The sequence below is a fragment of the Berghia stephanieae genome, chromosome 14, assembly GCF_034508935.2.
Source record: "Berghia stephanieae isolate SIO BIC M18660-M18661 chromosome 14, UCSD_Bste_1.3, whole genome shotgun sequence".
NCBI lineage: Eukaryota > Metazoa > Mollusca > Gastropoda > Nudibranchia > Aeolidiidae > Berghia > Berghia stephanieae.
Window position 1 is genome coordinate 30,824,068 of NC_088373.1, and position 26,981 is coordinate 30,851,048.

Below are 26,981 nucleotides of genomic sequence, written 5' to 3' on the forward strand. Positions count from 1 at the left end.
TTTCAATATTGTAGTCCAATCAGAGTCAAAGACGATAAGGGAGTTACGAGTGCGTTGCACAGTAGTCAGTAGTGTTATGAACCTACTACGTGATAGTGGGGATATAGGTCACTGTGACCGACATCGGATGTTGCCACAAGATTTAGAACTGTGCTGTTTTTAAATTGAACACAACTTTTTCAAGAAATTTGAGCATCGATAACCAAAACAGTTAGCGAAAAGTGTCTCCACTTTTGCGGGGGGAAAAACAAACAAACAATGAAAAAAAATAATAATGACATAATAAGAGGTTGGGAAGTCACGACCACGACACTCACGCAAGTGTGTAACACAGAGAACTTCCTAACTGAACTAGGATTGAAAAACAACAACCAGAGCCAGTTGTGTGATTCAGACCAGTGAACAGGACCTACTTTGTCATTCAGCTTTAATTTGGTGATGTCTGTTACTCATAACAAACGGCCTGCAAGAAGAACCGACTTGATTTATTGAACGGCTATCTTAATTTATATTTTAGAATACTCTTCCAATAAATAATATGCTAAACCGAAACATAATATTTTGAAATAAAAATATAAAGCGTAGGAATTCACAAAAGACAAGCCTTGACCTTATTTTTCCCAAGTTCATCTCAATACATCGGCTGCGCCGCTGCCGATGCTGACAAGACAGGCAGGCGAGGCGAGTGAGAGACGAGAGAGGCGAGACGGGTCCCAGTCAAGAATCACTGTTTTCATTCAATCAGTCTGTTGTATAAAAAGTATTTTCTTTTCATAAGTGGTAAGTAGTTACTCATCAATGACTTATACAATGTATTTTATTAATATTGTGAAAATAATTACTTTAAAAAGATGAAAGATAAAGTCTGTCTTAGATTTATGTGATCGGTGCAGTGCAAATGTCCTGACTGTCAGGGTCGACTTGTTGAACACAACATGACTGTGTAGTGTATGCATAGGTAATGAGCCCTTGACTGGGCTCGTCCTTTCGTGTTTTACCTTTAAATCACCATTGTCACCGACATTTAACAATTGTATTCGATTAATTTCGAGTTTTAAAAATGTATTTCTTTAAATCAGAGTTTATTTGTCCGGTATTGTGATATCCCCATAATAAAGTAAATGACCTAAGTGACACGTGAAAGTTCTGCTCATTGTAAAATCGAGCGCTAAGAGCTGCTTGTGTGCTAGCGGCCTTGGCCGAGCCAGAGATGTTATTAGAGGTCACTTGTATTTTCTGAAAAGAGGTTATCAGGGGCTTTCTTCTTTCCTTAGTTTTAAATTAGCCCTAGACTATAGTCTTTTTTCAAATATGGTGAACTCTTATTAACTTTCGACATCCATCGTGACTAACACGGACCATCAAAAATTGTGACCCAGAAATTGAAAATGGGTTCACCAGTCATTTTATGCTCGCTTGTCCGCGACTCGTGGCAAACGAGAGAAGGGGGCGCCAAGGCCTAGATGAAGGGAAGGGAAGGGAGCGGGGCGGATAACAAGATCACGTCTGCTTTCGGCCATCAACAAACCCTACACACGCAGCACTCACTTACACACCCTGTCACTGTGTTAGCTAGGTCTGGGTCACGACCTAAACTGCACAGCTTCTGCTGCAAAGATTCAAAACGTATTAATCATTGTTTATTAATAACCTGTTCAATTGTCAAGAAGGAAGTTAATATTTAAAAAAGATATTGTTTGTCGTTCAGTTGATTTTCTAAAGAAAACGAAAGAATGAATGAGTTTTCACTCATATTTTTTTCTCTGATCACTACTTTGAAAATTCATTATATTATTATTTTTTTTAAACAGTGGGTTTGTTTCCATTCGCTTCACTTCGGTGACTTTACTATGATGTTTCTCTCTCTCTCTCTCTCTCTCTCTCTCTCTCTCTCTCTCTCTCTCTCTCTCTCTCTCTCTCTCTTTCTCTCTCTCTCTCTCTCTCCCTCTCCTCTCTCTCTCTCTCTCTCTCCCCCTCTCTCTCTCTCTCTCTCTCTCTCTCTCTCTCTCTCTCTCTCTCTCTCTCTCTCTCTCCTACCTTTGCTATTGTCACCTTACTTACGCCTTCTCTTCTTTTTCAGATAACCATGCGATTGTCTTTTTAGCATCAGATAAACACTTGGAAAACAAAACAAATCTCCCACTTCTTTTTTCTCTCTCCCCCCCCCCCTCCCTCTCTCTCTCTCTCTCTCTCTCTCTCTCTCTCTCTCTCTCTCTCTCTCTCTCTCTCTCTCTCTCTCTTTCTGATTTTCTCTTTTCTCTATATTTCTTCAGGCCCTAAGGGGGCCAAACAAGGATTTAAATTTTTGTCTCTAGGCAGATCTACAAATGTTACAATAGGCAATAGGATGAAATGAGTATGTTACTGAATATGAGCTCTGGTAGAAAGATGATAAAAATTGATGAAAGGTTTGGTCGTGGCTTACTACCGTGTCGCCATTCCATTCAACAAGTAACTAGTCATTATTGGCTGAAGATAAAGCTCTGGACATTCCATTGTCCATTCTCATTCATGTTCATGCCTTGAGGCATTTCGAGTCATGGGTGAAGTTCCTGACCTCCCATAGTGGGCAGGGAGGTGACTTACTGTGTCTTCTATCCCTCCTATATCTGGGTGGGGTTCCTGACCTCCCATAGTGGGCAGGGAGGTCACTTAATGTGTCTTCTATCCTCATATATCTGGGTGGGGTTCCTGACCTCTCATAGTGGGCAGGGAGGTGACTTACTGTGTCTTCTATCCCTCCTATATCTGGGTGGGGTTCCTGACCTCCCATAGTGGGCAGGGAGGTCATTTAATGTCTTCTATCCCTCCTATATCTGGGTGGGGTTCCTGACCTCTCATAGTGGGCAGGGAGGTCACTTACTGTGTCTTCTATCCCTCTTATATCTGGGTGGGGTTCCTGACCTCCCATAGTGGGCAGGGAGGTCACTTAATGTGTCTTCTATCCCTCCTATATCTGGGTGGGATTCCTGACCTCCGATAGTGGGCAGGGAGATCACTTACTGTGTCTTCTATCCCTCCTATATCTTGGTGGGATTCCTGACCTCCGATAGTGGGCAGGGAGATCACTTACTGTGTCTTCTATCCCTCCTATATCTGTTTTCCAACATGCTTTCTGTCTTTGTCTTGGAACGAGATAACTTGGTTTTGTCCTGGCCCTGGCCTGATTCCCTTGCTGAGAGGGAAACAGTCAAATGTATAGTTAGTTTTAGGAGATGATATTTGTTTCCTTGTAAATCATCTGTTATGCACTGTATTATGTTTTGCTTACATATTACGTATGATTTGTAAATATTTGAGTGTATCCCTACAGCTATATCCTATTTGAACCAATTCGCCTTTGTCTTACCTTTTTCTAGGCTACTTTAATTGTAATTCTAGATTTTTTTACTATCTCATTTTCTTCCTTTTTACTGGCGCTGATATGACCTCAATGTGTTGCAAGTGCTGTAAAACCCTTTTTAAAAAAACCCAAACATTTCGAGTCATCTTTAAAGCATCAGTATCAGTAGCCTGCATATTTGGTGTAAGGCCCAAGTTTTCCAACCTCTCTATGAATAAATTGTCATTAACCGGAGCAAAACAGTTAAATGTATGTTTTAAAGTTCATCTTTTGAAAAATCCTCACATGATTGTCATCAAAATCGTTTTGATAATCATTGCTTTATCCACTCCAATCCAGTCTGGTGCTTGCTTTCAGATCGGAAAGTCCAGAGTTCGAACCTCGCTCAGCGCATAATTGAGTCCTTGGAAAGTGCTCTTTATTGACATTCTCTCACCGTACTCGGGTGTAAAATGAGTACCTGGCATTAACGCATTGTCATTGTCTTTGTCGATAAAATTGTAATATCGCCTAACAGATGTGATGTCTCGTTCCACGTGTTGCTGTTGGTCGGGGACCCTTTGTAAAGCTTGAGAAGGTTTTGTGGATATCGCGCTATAAAAGCTCAAATTTAAATGATTTTCACAACAAATTGGCTGAAGGAGGGTTTTGATCCCGAAACGTTCCGTGTTTGGTATTTTGTTATATTCATTTTTGTTTATTAATTTTTACAGTCCCTAGCTTCCAGCAGCTTTGTATCACTTTAAATCATAATATAAATGCTTTAGGTCACACATAGTTTTATACGTGCTAGTATGTTTCTTATGCTTGTTGTGAGTAAATTACTCAAATGAAACTGGGTAGGGATCCTGACCTCCCATAGTGGGCAGGGAGGTACATACTGTGTCTTCTATCCCCTTATATCTGTTTTCCAACATGCTTTCTGTCTTTGATGAGGCCGGGCAACCTAGGACAAAGTGACAAATTTTTTCTAGAGCGTCCACCACGGCCAGCGCCCCCCCTTCAATTGGGCCGTATCTTGATTCTGTCGGGGATGTGAAGCGGCTGCCCACTAGTGTGACTTTCCAGCCTAAGCGGCAGCAGAATGGTTTCCTGCAGTGTTTTTGGAGAAGCCAGAAGCCGATTCCGTCATCAACATAATCATTGCCTTTTTCACCCTGGATCAGGGTATAGGCCACAGACAAACAGTTTCCATCCTTCTCTATCCCGAGCTAACTTTTTTTATCTCATTCCAGGTCTTACCACTTCTCTGTATATCAGCTTCTTTTATTCTTTCCATGTTCCTCGTGTCCTTCCCCTTGATCTTCTGCCCTGAGGACCGATTCCGTCCTTGCTGAAATCTGTTGCAAGGCATGTTGATCTTCTTTTATCAAATATTTCTACCCCTTTTTGTATGTCCTGAAGTATGATGGCCTTTGTTTATTCAAAGAGGCTGTCCATTTGTTCAGTCCATTTAAAGGGTGTGCTTGGTTTTAGCAGGTTGCTGAAGGGTTGCATTCTGTCTGCTGATGCAAAAGCATATGCCACTTGGTTCACCAGTCCGATCCAGCTTCTCACGTCTGTGATTTTGCGAGGCTTGGGAAACCTCTTGATGGCCTCTAGAACCTGTGGGCATGGACGAACGGCTGTAGGGGAGATTTCAAAGCCTGCAAAGTTGACAGTGTGTTTTGCAAATGAAAATTTTGATGGATTGAGGATTATACCATTCCGGCCACATGTGTCCAGCCATTCTGTCACCCGAAAGACTTTTGTTTTGTTGGTGATGGGATTGACCATCTTGTCAAACCGCCCGGTGTAGGCTTCACCTGATGCAATGTATCCCTGAGGGCAGACACAATACCTATACCGACCCCAGGGTGTTATAAATGTAGTCAGGTCTCTGTCTCTGGGGTCCAGCGCGATGCTGTGATAGCCGTTCCAGGCATCGAATGTGGTCTTCCGGGAATTTGCGGGGACTGTGCAGACTTGATGGAATGGGGGTTGGGTGTGGCGTGGCGATTCAGTGCTTAGAAGTCGACTGTTTGCCTGAGTTTGCCAGATTTCTTAGCACATACAACAATTCTGTGACACCAGGAGACTGTTGCAGAGTTCTGTTGACTGGTATGGGGCCTCTGTCTGGATTTGCAGCACACACTTTTGAAGTGGTGGGGGATGTTGCAGTTTGTACAGATGTGGTCGTAGGCCGGGCAGTAATTCACACGTTGTTGCGTTCCACCGCCATGTCCGGCCTTGCTGCAGTGACCACAAGGATGTGTTTGGAAACCTGCTCTTCTGTCAGCAGCCCGCCCATGAAGACGTCTTCTCTCTGTCTGTCTGTATAAACTGCTCACTGCATCCATTGCTCCGGGTGCTTTGGGTTTATGCGTCCGTCAGAACGTTTTCCGCTTTCCTTGGCCTCAATAAAGATGATGGTCTCATCGAGGGACATCTCTTGATTGGACTGGCCAAGGACGTCGAGGCCGATGATGAGGGTGTCCCTGATCATTTGATCACTGTATGATGGGTGCTCTCCGCACTCGCACACGATGTTGAATTGACACACACTCGTTTGACCTCTCAGGCACGCGGAGAAGGTCCTTGCAGGTTCATCCCTGTCCTGTCGAAGTTGTAGTCTAGCCACCATGACGTTCTCTTGGCGGACAGTGAGGGATTTTATGTGGTCAAGGAGAGTGGACTCGTCATATGATGTGAGGTTGTTGAAACTCCTGGTGAGGTCCTTGTGGAGGGTCTCCTGGCAGCATTCTAGTGGTTGAAAAATGATGTCCTCACCAGTGAGGCGTGTGGCCCGCTAAATACTCTGCCCAGCGTTAGGCAAAGTATGTCCATTCTTCGCTTGTCCCGGATGCACAGACGACTGGGCGTTTCACCTTCTAAGCTTTGATCTCCGTAGCCGTGGGCGTAGAGACATGAGTGGTGGATGGGTGGGTGATCCTCTCGTGCATGTCCAGGAGTTTCAATAGGATTTCGGGTGGTGTAGTTGCGGCCCATGCAAAGTCATACTGCGGTGCGGGACATCTGATGTCAGTCATTTTGTTTCTGTATAAATAACTCTATTAAGTATTTGTTGCAATTCAATATTCTTTATTGATCGACAATACAGAAACATGCTTAATATGGTACCTGTAAGTAAACAGAAATACAATACAACAGTTAGAATATCCTCTCATGTCCCCTTCCACTGGGAGTTGATGCTGAAGCAAGAGACAATATTTATGTGGTGTGGGATGGTGTTGGGTTCTGGCTCTTTTTTTTTTAACGGGGTGGGGATCCTGACCTCCCATAGTGGGCAGGGAGGTACATACTGTGCCTCTCTATCCCCTTATATCTGTTTTCCAACATGCTTTCTGTCTTTGTCTTGGAATGAGATTACTTGGTTTTGTCCTGGCCCTGGCTGGAGGGAAACATAAATCATCTCTCTGTTATTTATTATTAGTATTTGTTATTTTGAATGTATAATGTAAGCATTTGAGTGTATTCCTCTTTGTTGGATTTTGTACGTGTGTCCGGATGAGACTTTTAGGAGATCTCAAACTAAGTACATTGGTGGTGTGCTCTTGGGATCTACATCTGATCCCTATTTGTTCCCAGTTCCCCTTTGTCTTACTTTCTCTTGGGTGCTTTAGTTGTAATTCTATAACTTTTTACTATCCCATTTTCTTTCGTTTTCCTGGCGCTGATATAACCAAAATGTGTTGCAAGCGCCGTAAAGCCCTTAAAAACAAACAAACAATATTATTTCAACAATTATTTTGTCTTGTGATAGAAATGTTTTATAATTGACAAGAAATTTTTCATAGCCACCGGAATTTCTCAAGTTGTCAGGGAGGTACATGACTACCACATTACACTAATAAGGAAGAAAAGTGTGATGACAGTTAACTGGTTCCTATTTCATTGGAAGTGTAAAACGACATCTTCTGGAGGACGACTTGATTTATACCTTGTTGTGTAATTCATCTTCTTGTGTTAGAGTGATGGTTATCTTATTTTCTAGTCCAGTTATATGCTGGTCGTCAATAAAGATCATCCATCCTCGCTCTTTTATGTCCCGTAATCATAGGAATCTGCCTATAGACAGAACTAAGATGACGTCAATCGGGTCTTTGTTATTGTTGTTTTTTTGCCATCTACGTTTATGAGTAATTCTCTCTTAACTGTATTAACCAGACTAAAAATGTTTATGGTTACACATCGTTTTGTGTGTTGGTCCGTTGTACTTCTGGATGGCAATGTTGTGAGTTTCTTAGCCAATCACATACTATCTATACATCCTGCTACTGAAATAGTTATGCCACTTCAACAATCACAACTCTCACTCTGTCCAGGGAAGCCAAGCATTTTTGAGATAAAGACCGACCATTGATATGTGTAGTTTTGACCTCAGAACTTGGTAATCAAATTCCCTACCTCCCATAGTGGGCAGGGAGGTACATACTGTGTCTTCTTTCCCCCTATGTCTGTTTTCCAACATGCTTTCTGTCTTTGTCTTGGAATGAGATAACTTGGTTTTTTCCTGGCCCTGGCTGGGAAGGAAACAGTCAAATGTATAATAAGTTTTGGGAGATGATATTTTTTCCCTTGTAAATTATCTCTCTGTTATGCAGTGTGCTATGTTTTGTTTATGTATTATATGACATGTAAACATTTGAGTGTATTCCTTTTAGTGGGGACCTGTGCTTGTGTCTGGATGAGACTTTTAGGTGATCTCAAATTAAGTACACTGATAGTGTGCTCTTGGAATCTACATCTGTTCCCTATTTGAAGCAATTCTCCTTTGTCTGTCTTATTCTTGGGTGCTTTAATTGTAATTCTAAAACTTTTTACTGTCCCATATTCTTCCTTATTACTGGCGCTGATATGACCTTAATGTGTTGCAAGTGCCGTAAAACGTTTAAAAACAAAACAATTGGTAATCGAAGCCTTTTGTTGCAGCAAACAAGAATAGGGCTATATTGCTTTCATCACTGGCCAGTTTGCGGTTTATTAGGCTTGTTCTTACTCGTGTATTTTAAAATATTTTTTAAAAATTATCTTTCGCGAGGTCCTGAAGATTTTTGATTATCGTTTTAGGGTAGTTTAAAGTAGGGGGACCGACGGTGACGGTCACTTCAATGTTCTGAATATAGAGTCATAAATCCTCTTTATTGTTGTGGTTGTTCGAAATCGGAAACAAGAATTTCTGGATTACGGTGTAAAATTAAAGAATAAAGAATCTGTCCCCTAGGCGTCCTGTCTGGGTAATAGAGACATCCGGATTAGAGAGACCCTGACTCTACACGGATTGAGAATAACACCGTGGATATGATTATAATCGACTTGCACATATTTGCAGGTCTGATAGCCGAATGCAAGTATGGGCTTGATTTAACCTTGTTGTAATGAACAATATTTATGTGGGTTTCAGATAGCGGATTGCAAGTATGGGCTTGATTTAACCTTGTTGTAATGAACAATATTTATGTGGGTTTCAGATAGCGGATTGCAAGTATGGGCTTGATTTAACCTTGTTGTAATGAACAATATTTACGTGGGTTTCAGATAGCGGATTGCAAGTATGGGCTTGATTTAACCTTGTTGTAATGAACAATATTTATGTGGGTTTCAGATAGCGGATTGCAAGTATGGGCTTGATTTAACCTTGTTGTAATGAACAATATTTACGTGGGTTTCAGATAGCGGATTGCAAGTATGGGCTTGATTTAACCTTGTTGTAATGAACAATATTTACGTGGGTTTCAGATAGCGGATTGCAAGTATGGGCTTGATTTAACCTTGTTGTAATGAACAATATTTACGTGGGTTTCAGATAGCGGATTGCAAGTATGGGCTTGATTTAACCTTGTTGTAATGAACAATATTTACGTGGGTTTCAGATAGCGGATTGCAAGTATGGGCTTCCTCTTCCTCCTCCTCCTCCTCCTCCTCCTTCTTCTTCTTCTTCTTCTTCTTCTTCTTCTTCTTCTTCTTCTTCTTCTTCTTCTTCTTCTTCTTCTTCTTCTTCTTCTTCTTCTTCTTCTTCTTCTTCTTCTTCTTCTTCTTCTTCTTCTTCTTCTCCTTCTTCTCCTTCTTTCCTTCTTCTTCCTTCTTCTTCTTCTCTTCTTCTTCTTCTTCTTCTTCTTCTTCTTCTTCTTCTTCTTCTTCTTCTTCTTCTTCTTCTCTCTTCTTCTTCTTTCTTCTTCTTCTTCTTCTCTTCTTCTCTTCTTCTTCTCTCTTCTTCTTCTCTTCTTCTTCTTCTTCTTCTTCTTCTTCTTCTTCTTCTTCTTCTTCTTCTTCTTCTTCTTCTTCTTCTTCTTCTTCTTCTTCTCCTTCTTCTCATCACCACCTTCCTTTTAAGTCTGTTACTTCATATTCTGAAGCTCCCACAGACCACAGTATTTTTCTTTGATTGGAGACGTGAGACTATTCCACTGTCTCAATGTTGATGGTATGAACGAATACAAGTGGGAATTCACTCTCGAGTGGGGAACCATAAACTTGGATGACTTCCTCTCATTATGTTGAATATCACTGAGGGGAGGTAATTCCATACCTTCTCGCAGAAAAATATCTTTTTTTTATTCTTTCTCTTTCACAGTATTCAGACGACAGTCCACACAACACAATGGAAGGAGAGGGCAGTAGTAGTAGTAGTAAGAACAAAAAGGCAGTCAGGCGTCCCATGAACGCCTTCCTGATATTTTGTAAGCGTCATCGCAGCAAAGTGCGGGAGAAGCATCCACAGATGGACAATCGCAGCATAACACGCGTGCTGGGAGACATCTGGGCCAAGATGGACAAACAGGAAAAAGCCAGCTTTACTCTCTTGGCAAAACAGGTGATTGTTGGTCATTTGGGTAGTGGGGTGTGGTCATCTGATTGTTGGTCATTTGGGTAGTGGGGTGTGGTCATCTGATTGTTGGTCATTTGGGTAGTGGGGTGTGGTCATCTGATTGTTGGTCAATTGGGTTGTGTAGTGTGGTCACCTGATTGTTGGTCATTTGAGTTGTGTGGTGTGGTCATCTGATTGTTGGTCATTTGGGTAGTGTGGTGTGGTCATCTGATTGTTGGTCATTTGGGTTGTGTGGTGTGGTCATCTGATTGTTGGTCATTTGGGTAGTGGGGTGTGGTCATCTCATTGTTGGTCATTTGGGTTGTGTGGTGTGGTCATCTGATTGTTGGTCATTTGGGTTATGTAGTGTGGTCATCTGATTGTTGGTCATTTGGGTAGTGTGGTGTGGTCATCTGTTTGTTGGTCATTTGGGTTGTGTGGTGTGGTCATCTGATTGTTGGTCATTTGGGTTGTGTGGTGTGGTCATCTGATTGTTGGTCATTTGGGTTGTGTGGTGTGGTCATCTGATTGTTGGTCATTTGGGTTGTGTGGTGTGGTCATCTGATTGTTGGTCATTTGGGTTGTGTGGTGTGGTCATCTGATTGTTGGTCATTTGGGTTGTGTGGTGTGGTCATCTGATTGTTGGTCATTTGGGTTGTGTGGTGTGGTCATCTGATTGTTGGTCATTTTGGTAGTGTGGTGTGGTCATCTGATTCTTGGTCATTTGGGTTGTGTGGTGTGGTCATCTGATTGTTGGTCATTTGGGTTGTGTGGTGTGGTCATCTGATTGTTGGTCATTTGGGTAGTGTGGTGTGGTCATCTGATTGTTGGTCATTTGGGTAGTGTGGTGTGGTCATCTGATTGTTGGTCATTTGGGTTGTGTGGTGTGGTCATCTGATTGTTGGTCATTTGGGTAGTGTGGTGTGGTCATCTCATTGTTGGTCATTTGGGTAGTGGGGTGTGAGCCTCTGGCAAAACCCGTCGGATGTCAGAAAAAATTTCAATCACATATTACAGTAGTACCTATTTGAATAGAGGCACCATTTCAGGACAAAATGCAGTTTGAATTTTGTAATGATTCTATTTGGGGCCGAAATTATGCAAATTTGAAAAAAAAAGGGGGGGGGGGGGGGGGTGTTTAAACTGAGATAGACTATATATATATATATATATATATATATATATATAATGTACGGTCCACTAGTAGTCTTTCTTATATATATATATATATATATATATAAGAGGACCGTGCATTATCAGGAAATAAAAGCCTAAATTCGCACAGAAATAGTCTTTTCTTCTTGATTTGATACAATATTATTTGGGTTTGTATTTCAGTACAGTTCATTCGCCACTCTACATGATTTCCAAAACACTCCAAATCATGGCCGACTAGAGTACTATAGTTACGTCATGCTCCAAACCCATTCATTCTCAACATACCTGTCTACTTGAACATTTCAAAATCAGTAGCCAACACAAAATTCATCCGTAATAAATGGTACAATTTTAGTAATATTCCACCAATTAACAACAACAACAACAAAAATTTGTTAAAAATACTGCGTATCTACAACCTTCCATACGTAAAAGAAATGTCATCATTGGAACTGGCAATCAACTAAGCTATCATGGGCTTGAACTAAGCATTCGACTTTATAACTTTAAGGGGACTTTTTTAATTCTTTTTTGATAACTGCAGGAACTTATAAGAACAAAAAAAAAAATTCCTCCCACACTACGACCAAATTGCTGTGAAATCAAAATCCGTAATATTTCTTCCATTTCCATATGTCCGAAATTGTTACCTAGTTTCCGTAAGAATTACGGACGATCCCGTAAAAGTAGGCAGGTATGTATCAACACCATCACAGGCGCCACGCCCACTTCTGTCATGCCCATCACTAGTTTGAAGCCCTATCCCTTCGTCATTATGACTGAAAATGGAACAAAAAAAAAAAAGAGTTTTTTTTAAACCCCTATGTCAGAATCATTATCATAATCATCATTATCTAAGAATAAATCATCCCATTAATTAGAATCACGTCTGTTTTATTTCCCCATCTTCACTCGAGTCCTTCTGTAAGAGTCGCAAAATAAACAATTTCAATAACTTCATTCCAAAATATCATAGATTTGTGCGTTGGTCTGTTAAGTTATACTTCCAGATGGCAATGTTGTGAGCTTCTTAGCCAAGGGCATGCTATCTTACCTTAATCTTAAATAGTCATGTAGTAGTTTTTAAATTTTATTTTTATAAAGAAATTAAAACCTCATCTTATAAAACATCCTATTTTTGTTAGATATACATTTGTTACATCAGAATTCTCATGACACAATATAATCTCCCTTTATCTGCCATTATTGTTAAATATCCTGATATGATTTTTATTCAATAATTCATGTTAAGTTATTTTTCGTCTCTGTATGGACATACACGTTTTGGTGAATGTGTCTGTCGTTGTGAGGGTATGTGTGTGTGTGTGTGCACTTGTATAAATGGATGTGTTAACAAAAATGTTTATAATGATGTTTTACAATTTTGTGCGCCTAGAGCTGTTTTGTCACGGGATTGTACGAATAAACGTTATTATTATTATTATTATGATTATTATTATTATTATTATTATTATTATGATTATTATTATTATTATTATTATTATTATTATTATTATTTTCAACCCTTCCAGTACAAAGACGCCTTCATGAAGGCCAATCCCGGCTACAAATGGCACAGCTCTGACAAGGTCCATTCTGGCAACGCAACATCCAAACACGGCAACGATGGTGGTGCGTCTGCCTCTCTTGTCAACACATCAACAACCTACGCTGGGAAATCGTCCACCTCGGCCTCCAGTCATAAACCCCAGCATTTGCAGGACATCCGAGTCAGCACGGAGATTACTCCTGGGAAATTAGCCGGTAGGTGGTACCCTTTACTGTATTCTGTCGTTTTATTGAAGAACACGGCATACCTGTCGAATCTTACGAATTTTTTCGTAATTTTATTTTATGAATTTTAGACAAATTTCATGGCCAATTACTAATTTTTATGGAAAAATACGAATTTTTAATTCTCAGTATTACTTAAATAATGATGATAATAATAATATCTACTACTACTACTACTACTACTACTACTACTACTACTACTACTACTACTACTACTACTACTACTACTACTACTACTACTACTACTACAACTATTACTACTACTACTACTACTGTTATTACTACTACTTCTACTACTACTACCACTTCTACTACTACTTACTACTACTACAACTACCCTTGGAGAAGGCTCTTTCTTTACTCGCAAATTGTAACATTGCCTAACAGGCATCATGTCCTGTCCTAAATGTTAAATGTTACTGTTGGCCAGGGACCCCTTGTAAAGCGCTTTGAGCACATGTAGTGGATATTGCGCTATAAAAAAAAGCGCAACAAACAAACTATTAAAATTCTAATGTTCGGGTTGATAAAAATGAAAACAAAGCAAAACATCAAAGGATTTATCAAATGCGTGACAACTAAATAAAATACATTATAATTCCATAGCTGCCAACCGTTCCTTAAGACAACGGATTTGTTCCGTATTTGGCTTCCTGAGTCCGTAAGTCCGTATTTTTAGTTCAAAATCCGTATTTATTTTGTACTTTTTAGCTAATTTGTGGTGAAAAGGCCTAATGAATTACTAGTATTATTATTACTACTACTATACTATTATTATTATGATTATTATTATTATTATTATTATTATTATGATTATTATTATGATTATGATTATTATTATTATTATTATGATTATGATTATGATTATTATTATGATTATTATTATGATTATTATTATTATTACTATTATTATTATTATTATTATGATTATGATTATTAGTGTCCAGCGAGAGATGATGGGCAGGGTTTAAATCAACACAGCATAATATCCTTCATTCCCATGTAGCTCTGTAATTTGAATTATACCTCTCTATCATAAATGATTTTCAACAATTTAAAAAAAATCTAGTTGATGATATGACGCCAGTTTTCACTAAAACCTTTCATAATGTATTGGAGATTTGCATAAAATATGCATGTTGGCCTCGAATATACTTTTAATGTTCTCAGATAGTAGTGATACTTTCACTATTTGTTACAAATTTTGTGTTAATTAATAATAAAATTAAATCGACATCTTTAATTGAAAGGTATTCAATCAGAAAATCAATTGCTTATATAGATTAAACATTACAATGATTATTTCCCTTTATTGATTTATGGAATATAAATTCAATCCTTTAAAAAAATGTTGATCTGATTCTAAGTTGTTGTTTTTTTTTTCAAGCAAGCTTTTATAACGGTGAATTAAGTATACTCCATTTTTAGGTCTTTTTACCTTGTCAAAGTAAAGAGGTAGGAGTTCTCCAATAATTAGAGGTTCAATTTACTACAAATACTATTACGTACTACTTAAAAACCATTATGTTGCATGAAAGAAAATATATGCAATCGCCTACTTTTTAGCCAGTCTCCCTTATTTTTATCTTAAAACCCCATCTCAAGTGATGTATCAGGTTGGCAGTTATGCATTTCTAAACATCCTAAGTTATTTCATTTATTTTACAATTGTGCTTCTTGTGTATTGGTCCTTATCAAAATTAAGGCAGTTGGATTCTTTCTTTATTTTGTCTGTTCTGAAATTTTTGTCTCATCGTGGAATGTGTCATTTCATAACGATTCAAATGTGCTGGAACCTAACCCGATAATTTAGCAACACTAGCCTCTGTTGTCTTAAATGTGTTAGTGTTAGTAGTAGTAGTAATTAAAACGGTGGACTTTTATATGGTACAATTCGATAGGGGAGAGGGGCGGGGGGGCACAACGTCCCCTCATCCCGGGCCAAGTGGGTGTTCCTTATTTTATTTTTGAAAAGTTGGCAGCTATGTAATTCTTATTTTGGATTCCTTTGGTCAAGTAATATCTAAGACTGTATGCAAAGAGTTGTGACAAGACAAATCTAAGACTGTATGCAAAGAGTTGTGACAATACAAATCTAAGACTGTATGCAAAGAGTTGTGACAATACAAATCTAAGCCTGTATGCAAAGAGTTGTGACAATACAAATCTAAGACTGTATGCAAAGAGTTGTGACAATACAAATCTAAGACTGTATGCAAAGAGTTGTGACAATACAAATCTAAGACTGTATGCAAAGAGTTGTGACAATACAAATCTAAGACTGTATGCAAAGAGTTGTGACAATACAAATCTAAGACTGTATGCAAAGAGTTGTGACAATACAAATCTAAGACTGTATGCAAAGAGTTGTGACAATACAAATCTAAGACTGTATGCAAAGAGTTGTGACAATACAAATCTAAGACTGTATGCAAAGAGTTGTGACAATACAAATCTAAGACTCTATGCAAAGAGTTGTTACAATACAAATCTAAGACTGTATGCAAAGAGTTGTGACAATACAAATCTAAGACTGTATGCAAAGAGTTGTGACATTACAAATCTAAGACTGTATGCAAAGAGTTATGACAATACAAATCTAAGACTGTATGCAAAGAGTTGTGACAATACAAATCTAAGACTGTATGCAAAGAGTTGTGACAAAATATAACAAGCGGTTTGTTTGAGGGGAAACAGGTCGAAATGTGTGATCATGGGTTTTGAAAACGACTGTAGTACTGACATAAATAAATAAAAAAATAAAATTCCCTTTATTCATCCCATAGGGGAAATTTGTCTCTAGGGTCTAACTATTCCAAGCGAAGACTGGAATAACCCAGGTGTTAGCCGCAGTGCAGGGCCGCAAATTGAGCTAGGGCGAGGTGACTTTTGGTTTTGTATAGTTTTGTTGATTTGTTTGGGGGCTGGGGAGGGGGGGGGGGGGTTGGGTGTTTCTTTTTCTCATGGTTTTCCGCTTCTTCTTTTTTTTCTTTTTCTCTTAATTTTTCTTTTCTTCTTTTTTTTTTTTTCTCTTTTTTTTTTCTGTACTTGCATTGGTAATAATTGAGTGAATATATTTTGATTGCTCTATCATCTTCCTTTTTTACTGACACTTTCTTTCATTCATATCTGTGTCCTTCAATCACCAATACTATTCTAAGAAATATACCGTCAAAAATGAAGGTGGGTCGGGGGGAGGGTGAGGACAAAACCAAATAATCAAAACAAAAATGTGAATGTCAAGGTCATCACTTTTAATCTTTTTTTTTTTTTTTATCAAACCAGATCCAGGCCAGATGGGAGGACTCAATCTATTACTGACCGCTGGCAAGGATTCCAAGACTAGACCTATCCCAGCATCCCACAAATCGTCCCCTGCCCCTTCCTCATACTCCTCCTCCTACCCATTTTCATTCACGCCTATTTCACCCCAACCTCCCACAAAGCCACACATGGGACAAGCGTCGTCCATTTTATCCTCGTCTACATTACCATCATCATCCTCATCATCATCCTTATCATCTTCGTCACTGTTCTCGCCATTGTTGTCATCTCCTCACTCAACAACCACAGCATCACCGATGAAAAGTCAGAAGTCCAGGTGTCCAAATGCACCTTCTTCGTCGTTGTTGTCGTCGCCGTCGTCATCGTCATTGTTAGAAAGTGTCACTTCGAATTCTGCCTTGTTACAACTTGCTGAGGTAAGGATTAATAAGCAGTATGGGATTGGGGGGGGGGGGGGGGGGGAATGTTTTGTATTGCCAGTACTATGTGGCCTAGTGGTACGACACTTGCTTTCAGATCGGAAGGGTCCTGGGTTCGAGCCTCGCCCTGCGCATAGTTGAGTCCTTGTAAAAGGCTCTTTACTCATATTCGCTCACCATATTCAGGTGTAAATAGAGTACCTGGCCATCAACAGCGTTGTCTCTGTCCGAAAAATAAAAAAGTGTAATATCGCCTAACAGGCGTCATGTTATGTCCTACATGTTTAGTGTTGTTGTTGGCTAGGGACCCCTAGTAAAGCGCTTTGAGCACATTTAGTGTATATGGGCCTGTATAAAAGCTTAAGTTTAAAACGTGTGTTTTCTTACACATTTTTGTTCATTGTACACATTTTGATAGGGATTGTAATCATTCTTATATTTCTGTTATTTAAACATTTTAACATTTATACACTCTTTTAGTGTACTTAAACACTTTGTTTGTTGACCCGGAAGTTCATTATAGGGAATTGGATTAAATAGTCTGATGTCACATCCGCCCAGCAATGAGCAGCCTGGTTCTTAACAAAGAAAATTGGGTTCTTTTTATTCTTCATGCTGGCTAGAACTTTTCATATATGCCTTGTGATCAGAATGTGTAAAAGTCAAAACATGATCAGATTTATAATTTTTTTTTTCTTCTGGATACGCTGTTATGCTCGTTGGAGAAATATTTCATAAGGGCGTCCGCCATTGTTCCGATAGTTTAGAGCCAGTTACTAAGTTACCATTCGTCAATAAGAGGGAAGTGACGTTGTGACTGTTGAAGCGTATTCAATATAATGTTTTCTGGCTGGGTCATATCAGATTTATATGTGGGTTCTGGTGGTCGATATTATTTAATAGTCTATAAAGTCAAGAGTTTATTCATTGATTTGAATAGCGATCCTAGTATTGCTAGTATGGTCTAATTGCCCATTATCATATTTAGTGAATGTCACTGCATGACATAATCAGTCTGAAGGTGAAAATTTTGGATTTGCATTTTTTTTTTTCCTTTTCTGAAAGAATATGCTCCCCAGAGCATTTTAATCTCTATTAGAAGTAAATCGGGTGATTTTTCATGAAGTTATGGTCAGATGTATGGAAAAAGTATCCAGCAACTTTTCTCAAATTTCATACTTTTTCAACTTGACTAGTTGTAAAAATTATTTAGAAGTGAAATTAAGCTTTGATACGTCCCGAAGATGTACAAAAAGGGTTGATTTAATCATTTATGACAAGAACTCATTTTTGACTTTCTCAGTTCAAACCTTTTCACCATCCAACTGATTATGTCATTCACTGTAACAAATGACAAAGTGAAATTGAATGTAAGCTTCAATTTGATAAACGAAAACAGGTAATGTGGATATTTCGGGTTTCCCCTTTATCAGCAAAACAGGATGGATGAAATGAGATATATTCATCCTGTTTTGTTGATAAAGGGAAATCCTGAAACATCCTTTTAATCTGTTTTCGTTTATTAAATTGAAGCTTACATTCAATTTCACAATGTTACCTATTTCTGTGAGCTTCGAGCCACAACGTTTACATAATCAGATTCAGCACTAATTAAAGTTTTTTCAGGACTGTACACATTTTTCCAAAATCTGCCCTATTTTGTTTGTCCATTGTATGTACACATTTACATGGACCTGGGTTGGCGGTGACCCATTTTGGCAGCAGCTTCTTATGGTTCACACTATTATCCGATCGACCCAATCAGCAAAGTCCGGTCCGCATTCGTGCACCGTCGCGAACCCGCCTGGTAGCATCGTCACAACACACCTTTCGACTAGATGCTCTGCCGTTTCGGGTTCTTGCCCACAGCGTGGACATATTGGACAGGAAGTTAGACCCCACTGATGTAACGTACCGGCCGGTAGGCAGCTCCTCGACCGAAGCCGATTCGCAGCTACCCAGTGTCTCCTCTTACTGGTATCAAAGCCTGGCAACTTCTCACCAAGCTTAGAGGAGTGTAGGTCCCCGCCCCCACGAGGGATTGAATTCGTCCAAACCGACCCATTTTGGCTGTCCATTGTACGTACACATTGACATGGACCTGGGTTGGCGGTGACCCATTTTGGCTGTCCATGGTACGTACACATTTACATGGACCTGGGTTGGCGGTGACCCATTTTGGCTGTCCATAGTACGTACACATGGGTTGGCGGTGACATGAGAATTGTAGAGAATTAGATGTTACAATTGTAGATGTCCATTTCAGTCATGCTGATATCAATGGAGTACGAAGAATGTGATTTTGAAATATTACGGGGGAAAATTTTTTTTTAAATTATGCCTTTTCCGCCACATCATAAGACATAGTCGCCTAGGCATTCCACAAAGGAATATAGATAACTCATCAAACAAGATGTCTGATGTCAACAGGAATCACCCATGTTGTCCAAGTGAGCAAATTGGGGATTAATAATCTTGCTCAAGGAAAGAAATGAAAGTGCCTGAAGCAGGGCTCGAACCCGGGTCCTTCCGGGTCACAGTGCAATGCCTTAACCACTCGGCCACTTCGCCCCCTCCCCATTACGGGGAAAGTTAATCTAAAATATTCTGTCTTCAGTCTAGACTTGAGGCACTCAATAGTATGAGCACTTCTGGTAAAGGCAGAGAGAGATTTCCAGAAATGTTGGTGCCGTAAAGTAAAATGCAATTTCTGAGGATTTTGCTAAAGACAGATTCCTTTAAATTGCTTTCATGGGTGCCAGTTTTCCGCTGGAATTCCGGTTTCGCGATATCTCGAAGTCAAATACCTCCGGTTTCAGTGTTTTGAGTAAAATAACCAAATAGCATCTGTAAAAATTCGAAGACGTGATTCAACTGCACTGTGAGTATTTCACTATGTAAGTTGGTTTTAAAATCAAATTAATTTCCTCATTGTGTCAATATGTTTGCTGTGTAATCGTTTAATAATGGTATAAAAACGGTAATGAAATAAGAGTAAAGTTTAGGCCGCATTTTCAGTAGGAACATTTTCAGGTTTGGCAAAGTGTCGAGATATTAGTTTCAGGTTTCAGTACTTCTTCCTGCTGGCACCCATGATTGCTTTCTAAAGTGATGTGTAGTGAGGAGCAAAGACCCCGGGCTGGGCCTGTTCTCCGATATCAATGACATGAGGTATTGCGGTGCTAAGCCATGAATACATCTGAAAATAATACAGGCCATCTTGAACTAGACTCTCCTCTCGACAGGCACCCAATGTAATTGAAGCTGTTTTAAAACATGGGTAATATTTTCTCCACTAATCTTTTTTGTCTCAGTTCTAATCCTTGCAGCTTTGTCGAGGAGTTTTTGAATGTTCATCATCTACGAGTTATAAAACTAAGCATTGCAAATCGACAATGTTTTCAACCCTTGTTTTTTTGTTTTGTTTTGTTTCACTGTATGTGCCGCATTTATTTACTCTCAAATTTGACTGTCTCATTTCATGACACATTAGGGAGCAGGCACTAGGTGGGGTTCCTGACCTCCCATAGTGGGCAGGGAGGTATTTATTAAGTCTTCTATCCCCATGTATTTGGGTGGGGTTCCTGACCTCCCATAGTGGGCAGGGATGTATTTATTAAGTCTTCTATCCCCATGTATCTGGGTGGGGTTCCTGACCTCCCATAGTGGGCAGGGAGGTATTTATTGTGTCTTCTATCCCCATGTATCTGGGTGGGGTTCCTGACCTCCCATAGTGGGCAGGGAGGTACTTACTGTGTCTTCTATCGCCTTATATCTGTTTTCCTACTTGCTTTCCGTCTTTGTCTTGGAATGAGATTACTTAGTTTTGTCCTGACCCTGGCCTGAGTTCTTGGCTGGGAGGGAAACAGGTGAATGCATGGTTTATAGTTTATGGAGATTATATTTTTCCCCTTGTAAATCATCTCTCTGTTATGCACTGTATTATGTTATGCTTGCATATATATTATGATTTGTAAACATTTGAGTGTATTCCTCTTAGGGACCTGTTCTTGTGTGTGGATGAGACTTTTAGGTGATCTCAAACTAAGTACTTTGATAGTGTGCTCTTGGAATCTACATCTGTTGCCCATTTGAACCAATTCTCCCTTTGTCTTCCCTTTTCTTGGGTGCTTTAATTGTAATTCTAGAACTTTTTACTATCCCATTTTCTTCCTTTTTACTGGCGCTGATATGACCTTATTGTGTTGCAAGCACCGTAAAACACTTAAAAACAAGCAAACCAAAACGGTTTGTGTTTGGATGGGGGACGAATGATGACCAAGCACCGTGGTGGTCAGTGCTTGGGTGGGTGACGACTGAGGACCAAGCACGTGGGTATTGGTTAGTGTTGGATGGGTGACGACCAAGCACCGTGGGTATTGGTTAGTGTTGGATGGGTGACGACCGAGCACTGTGGGTATTGGTTAGTGTTTGGGTGGGTGACGACTGAGCACCGTGGTGATTACTTTTTGTCTTCTTCATCCTCGTTGATTTTGTCCACAGTGATTCAATATTCTTCTTCTTCAGTCCTCATCCCACCTATGAAGCTTTCCCATCCTCTTCTGTCGTTGGCCAGTCTTTCCATCTTCTGCCAGCACATCCCAGACCGCTCCAGCTCTCCTAGAAGATTGAATATTGTCATTATAAATAGATAGATTGAAGCACCGTGACTAATGAGATTTCCCCGATAGTTCAGTTGGTAGAGCACTCGCTTCACACACGATAGTTCAGTTGGTAGTGGTAGAGCACTCGCTTCACACGCTACAGAACCGAGATTGATCCTGAGTGCAGTCGAGATTTTTTTCTGACCCCTCCCCTGTCCACCCAGTAGTAGTTAGGTCTGCTATATCTCGCAGAAAATACTTTGCGATAGACTAGCATCCTACCCAAGGGATAGCAAGTAATTGCTTTTGTCTGTCTGTTTCAAGCTATAGAAACCGGGATAAACTCCGACTCCATGGGCCTCGTGGCTGTGAAGGCCATACATACATTGACCCATTTCAATAGAGTGGTTTGCAACGGAGATAAAATGGCTAAGATTGTTAGGGATGATACTAGGACTTCATGTCACTGGGATGATAGCATCCATTTTTAGAATTTCAAAATTGACAAGGAAAATTCGTTTCTTTAAAAAGAAAGAAATGTTAATGATGAATTTGACATGACAGTGAAACACCAGCACATCAGGCACACAAATAGAACTAAATATAAAATTCAAACAAACGTTCACATGACAGAATTCCTTTTTGAAAAGGACATAAAACACAGGGTTTGTAGCAAAACGTGACTTCCATAGTTGGGTTTATTTATATTGTTTGTCGTAAGCATCATAGACATAAAACACAGGATTTGTAGTAAAACGTGACTTCCATAGTTGGGTTTATTTATATTGTTTGTCGTAAGCATCATAGACATAAAACACAGGGTTTGTAGTAAAAAGTGACTTCCATGGTTGGGTTTGTTTATATTGTTTGTCGTAAGCATCATAGACATAAAACACAGGGTTTGTAGTAAAACGTGACTTCCATAGTTGGGTTTATTTATATTGTTTGTCGTAAGCATCATAGACATAAAACACAGGGTTTGTAGTAAAAAGTGACTTCCATGGTTGGGTTTGTTTATATTGTTTGTCGTAAGCATCATAGACATAAAACACAGGGTTTGTAGTAAAACGTGACTTCCATAGTTGGGTTTTTTTATATTGTTTGTCGTAAGCATCATAGACATAAAACACAGAGTTTGTAGTAAAACGTGACTTCCATGGTTGGGTTTATTTATATTGTTTGTCGTAAGCATCATAGACATAAAACACAGGGTTTGTAGTAAAACGTGACTTCCATGGTTGGGTTTGTTTATATTGTTTGTCGTAAGCATCATAGACATAAAACACAGGGTTTGTAGTAAAACGTGACTTCCATGGTTGGGTTTATTTATATTGTTTGTCGTAAGCATCATAGACATAAAACACAGGGTTTGTAGTAAAACGTGACTTCCATGGTTGGGTTTATTCATATTGTTTGTCGTAAGCATCATAGACATAAAACACAGGACTACTACTACTAATAAAACATGACTTCGATGGTTGGGCTTGTATATATTGTTTGTCGTAAGCATCATAGACAAAAAACACAGGACTACTAATAAAACATGACTTCGATGGTTGGGCTTGTATATATTGTTTGTCGTAAGCATCATAGACATAAAACACAGGGTTTGTAGTAAAAAGTGACTTCCATTGTTGGGTTTGTTTATATTGTTTGTCGTAAGCATCATAGACATAAAACACAGGGTTTGTAGTAAAACGTGACTTCCATGGTTGGGTTTGTTTATATTGTTTGTCGTTAGCATCATAGACATAAAACACAGGGTTTGTAGTAAAAAGTGACTTCCATGGTTGGGTTTGTTTATATTGTTTGTCGTAAGCATCATAGACATAAAACACAGGGCTACTAGTGTAACGTGACTTCCATGGTTGGGCTTGTTTATATTGTTTGTCGTAAGCATCATAGACATAAAACACAGGGCTACTACTACTAGTAAAACGTGACTTCGATAGTTGGGCTTGTTTATATTGTTTGTCGTAAGCATCATAGACATAAAGCACAGGGTTTGTAGTAAAACGTGACTTCCATTGTTGGGTTTGTTTATATTGTTTGTCGTAAGCATCATAGACATAAAACACAGGGTTTGTAGTAAAACGTGACTTCCATGGTTGGGTTTGTTTATATTGTTTGTCGTAAGCATCATAGACATAAAACACAGGGCTACTACTACTAGTAAAACGTGACTTCGATAGTTGGGCTTGTTTATATTGTTTGTCGTAAGCATCATAGACATAAAGCACAGGGTTTGTAGTAAAACGTGACTTCCATTGTTGGGTTTGTTTATATTGTTTGTCGTTAGCATCATTGACATAAAACACAGGGTTTGTAGTAAAAAGTGACTTCCATGGTTGGGTTTGTTTATATTGTTTGTCGTAAGCATCATAGACATAAAACACAGGGCTACTAGTGTAACGTGACTTCCATGGTTGGGCTTGTTTATATTGTTTGTCGTAAGCATCATAGACATAAAACACAGGGCTACTACTACTAGTAAAACGTGACTTCGATAGTTGGGCTTGTTTATATTGTTTGTCGTAAGATCATAGATAAAGCACAGGTTTGTAGTAAACTACTCAATTGTTGGGTTTGTTTAATGTTGTCGAAGCATCATAGACATAAAAACAGGTTTAGTAAAGTGACTTCCAGGTGGTGGTTTAATGTTTGTCGACATCATAGACAAAACCAGGCTACTACACTGTAAAACGTGATCGTATGGGCTTGTTATATTGTTTGTCGTAACATCATACAATAAAGCACAGGGTTTGTATAAACGTACTCCATTGTGGTTGTATATATGTTTGCGTTAGATCATTAGAATCAAAAACAGGGTTTGTAGTAAAATGGACTTCATGGTTGGGTGTTTATATTGTTTTTGTAGCATCATAACATAAAACAGGCTACTAGTGTAACAACAGATATGAAGTGAATAGAAAAGTGCCAGAAGACAATAGAGAATAAAAATTTTTCGCGGCGGTGGTGGGGTTTTGAACCTGCGACCTTATTGGTACGACAACTCCGCCTGGCAGGTGAGAGTGTGTGCTCTACCGTGTGAGCTATCCACGAACACAAAATATCGTTTCAAACTCAAAGTCATTACTAGATCCCTCTCTCACCACTTCTTGAGACCGCCGATTCGTTCGTACACCACCATCGCGAATAATTTTGACCAGCAGTTAAGCTATAAGCCAATATTCTCACACAAACATATAACATAGAAACATTGAGACATTGATATGCTCCGGTGTGGGTGTTTTTTCAGAAAATGAGTAGAGGCACTAGTAACAACAAGATATGAAGTGAATAGAAAAGTGCCAGAAGACAATAGAGAAAAAATTTTCGCGGCGGTGGTGGGTTTGAACCTGCGCCCTATTGTACGACAACTCCGCCTGGCAGGTGAGAGTGTGGCTCTACCGTGTGAGCTATCCACGAACACAAAAATATTCGTTTCAAACTCAAAGTCATTACTAGATCCCTCTCTCACCCACTCTTGAGACCGCCGATTCGTTCGTACACCACCATCGCGAATAATTTTGACCAGCAGTTAAGCTTAAGCCAATATTCTCAACACAAACATATAACATAGAAACGATGAGACATTGAGTATGCTCCGTGTATGGGTGAATTTTTTATTCAGAAAAGTGAGTGGAGCAGGCACTTATGTTGGTAACAACAAGATATGAAGTGAATAGAAAAGTGCCAGAAGACAATAGAGAATAAAAATTTTTCGCGGCGGTGGTGGGGTTTGAACCTGCGACCTTATTGGTACGACAACTCCGCCTGGCAGGTGAGAGTGTGGCTCTACCGTGTGAGCTATCCACGAACACAAAAATATTCGTTTCAAACTCAAAGTCATTACTAGATCCCTCTCTCACCACTTCTTGAGACGCCGATTCGTTCGTACACCACCATCGCGAATAATTTTGACCAGCAGTTAAGCTTAAGCCAATATTCTCAACACAAACATATAACATAGAAACGATTGAGACATTGAGTATGCTCCGGTGTATGGGTGAATTTTTATTCAAAAGTGATGGAGCAGCACTTATGTTGGTAACAACAAGATATGAAGGATAGAAAAGTGCCAAAGACAATAGAGATAAAATTTTTCGCGGCGGTGTGGGTTTGAACCTGCGACCTATGGTACGACACTCCGCCTGGCAGGAGAGTGTGGCTCTACGTGTAGCTATCCACGAACACAAAAATATTCGTTTCAAACTCAAGTCATTACTAGATCCCTCTCTCACCACTTCTTGAGACCGCCGATTCGTTCGTACACCACCATCGCGAATAATTTTGACCGCATTAAGCTTAAGCAATATTCTCAACACAAACATATAACATAGAAACGATTGAGACATTGAGTATGCTCGGTGTATGGGTGAATTTTTTATTCAGAAAAGTGAGTGGAGCAGGCACTTATTTGGTAACAACAAGATATGAAGTGAATAGAAAAGTGCCAGAAGACAATAGAGAATAAAAATTTTTCGCGGCGGTGGTGGGGTTTGAACCTGCGACCTTATTGGTACGACAACTCCGCCTGGCAGGTGAGAGTGTGGCTCTACCGTGTTAGCTATCCACGAACACAAAAATATTCGTTTCAAACTCAAAGTCATTACTAGATCCCTCTCTCACCCACTTCTTGAGACCGCCGATTCGTTCGTACACCACCATCGCGAATAATTTTGACCAGCAGTTAAGCTTAAGCCAATATTCTCAACACAAACATATAACATAGAAACGATTGAGACATTGAGTATGCTCCGGTGTATGGGGTGAATTTTTTATTCAGAAAAGTGAGTGGAGCAGGCACTTATGTTGGTAACAACAAGATATGAAGTGAATAGAAAAGTGCCAGAAGACAATAGAGAATAAAAATTTTTCGCGGCGGTGGTGGGTTTGAACCTGCGACCTTATTGGTACGACAACTCCGCCTGGCAGGTGAGAGTGTGGCTCTACCGTGTGAGCTATCCACGAACACAAAAATATTCGTTTCAAACTCAAAGTCATTACTAGATCCCTCTCTCACCCACTTCTTGAGACCGCCGATTCGTTCGTACACCACCATCGCGAATAATTTTGACCAGCAGTTAAGCTTAAGCCAATATTCTCAACACAAACATATAACATAGAAACGATTGAGACATTGAGTATGCTCCGGTGTATGGGGTGAATTTTTTATTCAGAAAAGTGAGTGGAGCAGGCACTTATGTTGGTAACAACAAGATATGAAGTGAATAGAAAAGTGCCAGAAGACAATAGAGAATAAAAATTTTTTTTCTCTATTGTCTTCTGGCACTTTTCTATTCACTACATATCTTGTTGTTACCAACATAAGTGCCTGCTCCACTCACTTTTCTGAATAAAAAATTCACCCCATACACCGGAGCATACTCAATGTCTCAATCGTTTCTATGTTATATGTTTGTGTTGAGAATATTGGCTTAAGCTTAACTGCTGGTCAAATTATTCGCGATGGTGGTGTACGAACGAATCGGCGGTCTCAAGAAGTGGGTGAGAGAGGGATCTAGTAATGACTTTGAGTTTGAAACGAATATTTTTGTGTTCGTGGA

The 26,981-nt window shown here is 39.5% G+C and overlaps 1 protein-coding gene across 2 annotated transcripts in view; it reads left to right on the top strand.

The window, feature by feature from the left end:
* The first annotated feature begins 476 nt into the window (after positions 1-476).
* LOC144959843 (uncharacterized) overlaps positions 477-26,981 on the top strand; it is a 96,153-nt gene continuing 69,648 nt past the window's right edge. For both annotated transcript variants that reach the window (XR_013642694.1, XM_078892630.1), the window contains exons 1-4: positions 477-780; positions 9,918-10,157; positions 12,842-13,073; positions 16,389-16,804. Coding sequence is in view for 1 of the 2 variants with exons in the window: in XM_078892630.1 (XP_078748756.1) it covers positions 9,945-10,157; positions 12,842-13,073; positions 16,389-16,804 (861 nt within the window). In the remaining variant the exon portion in view is untranslated. The remainder of the gene's footprint in view (positions 781-9,917; positions 10,158-12,841; positions 13,074-16,388; positions 16,805-26,981) is intronic.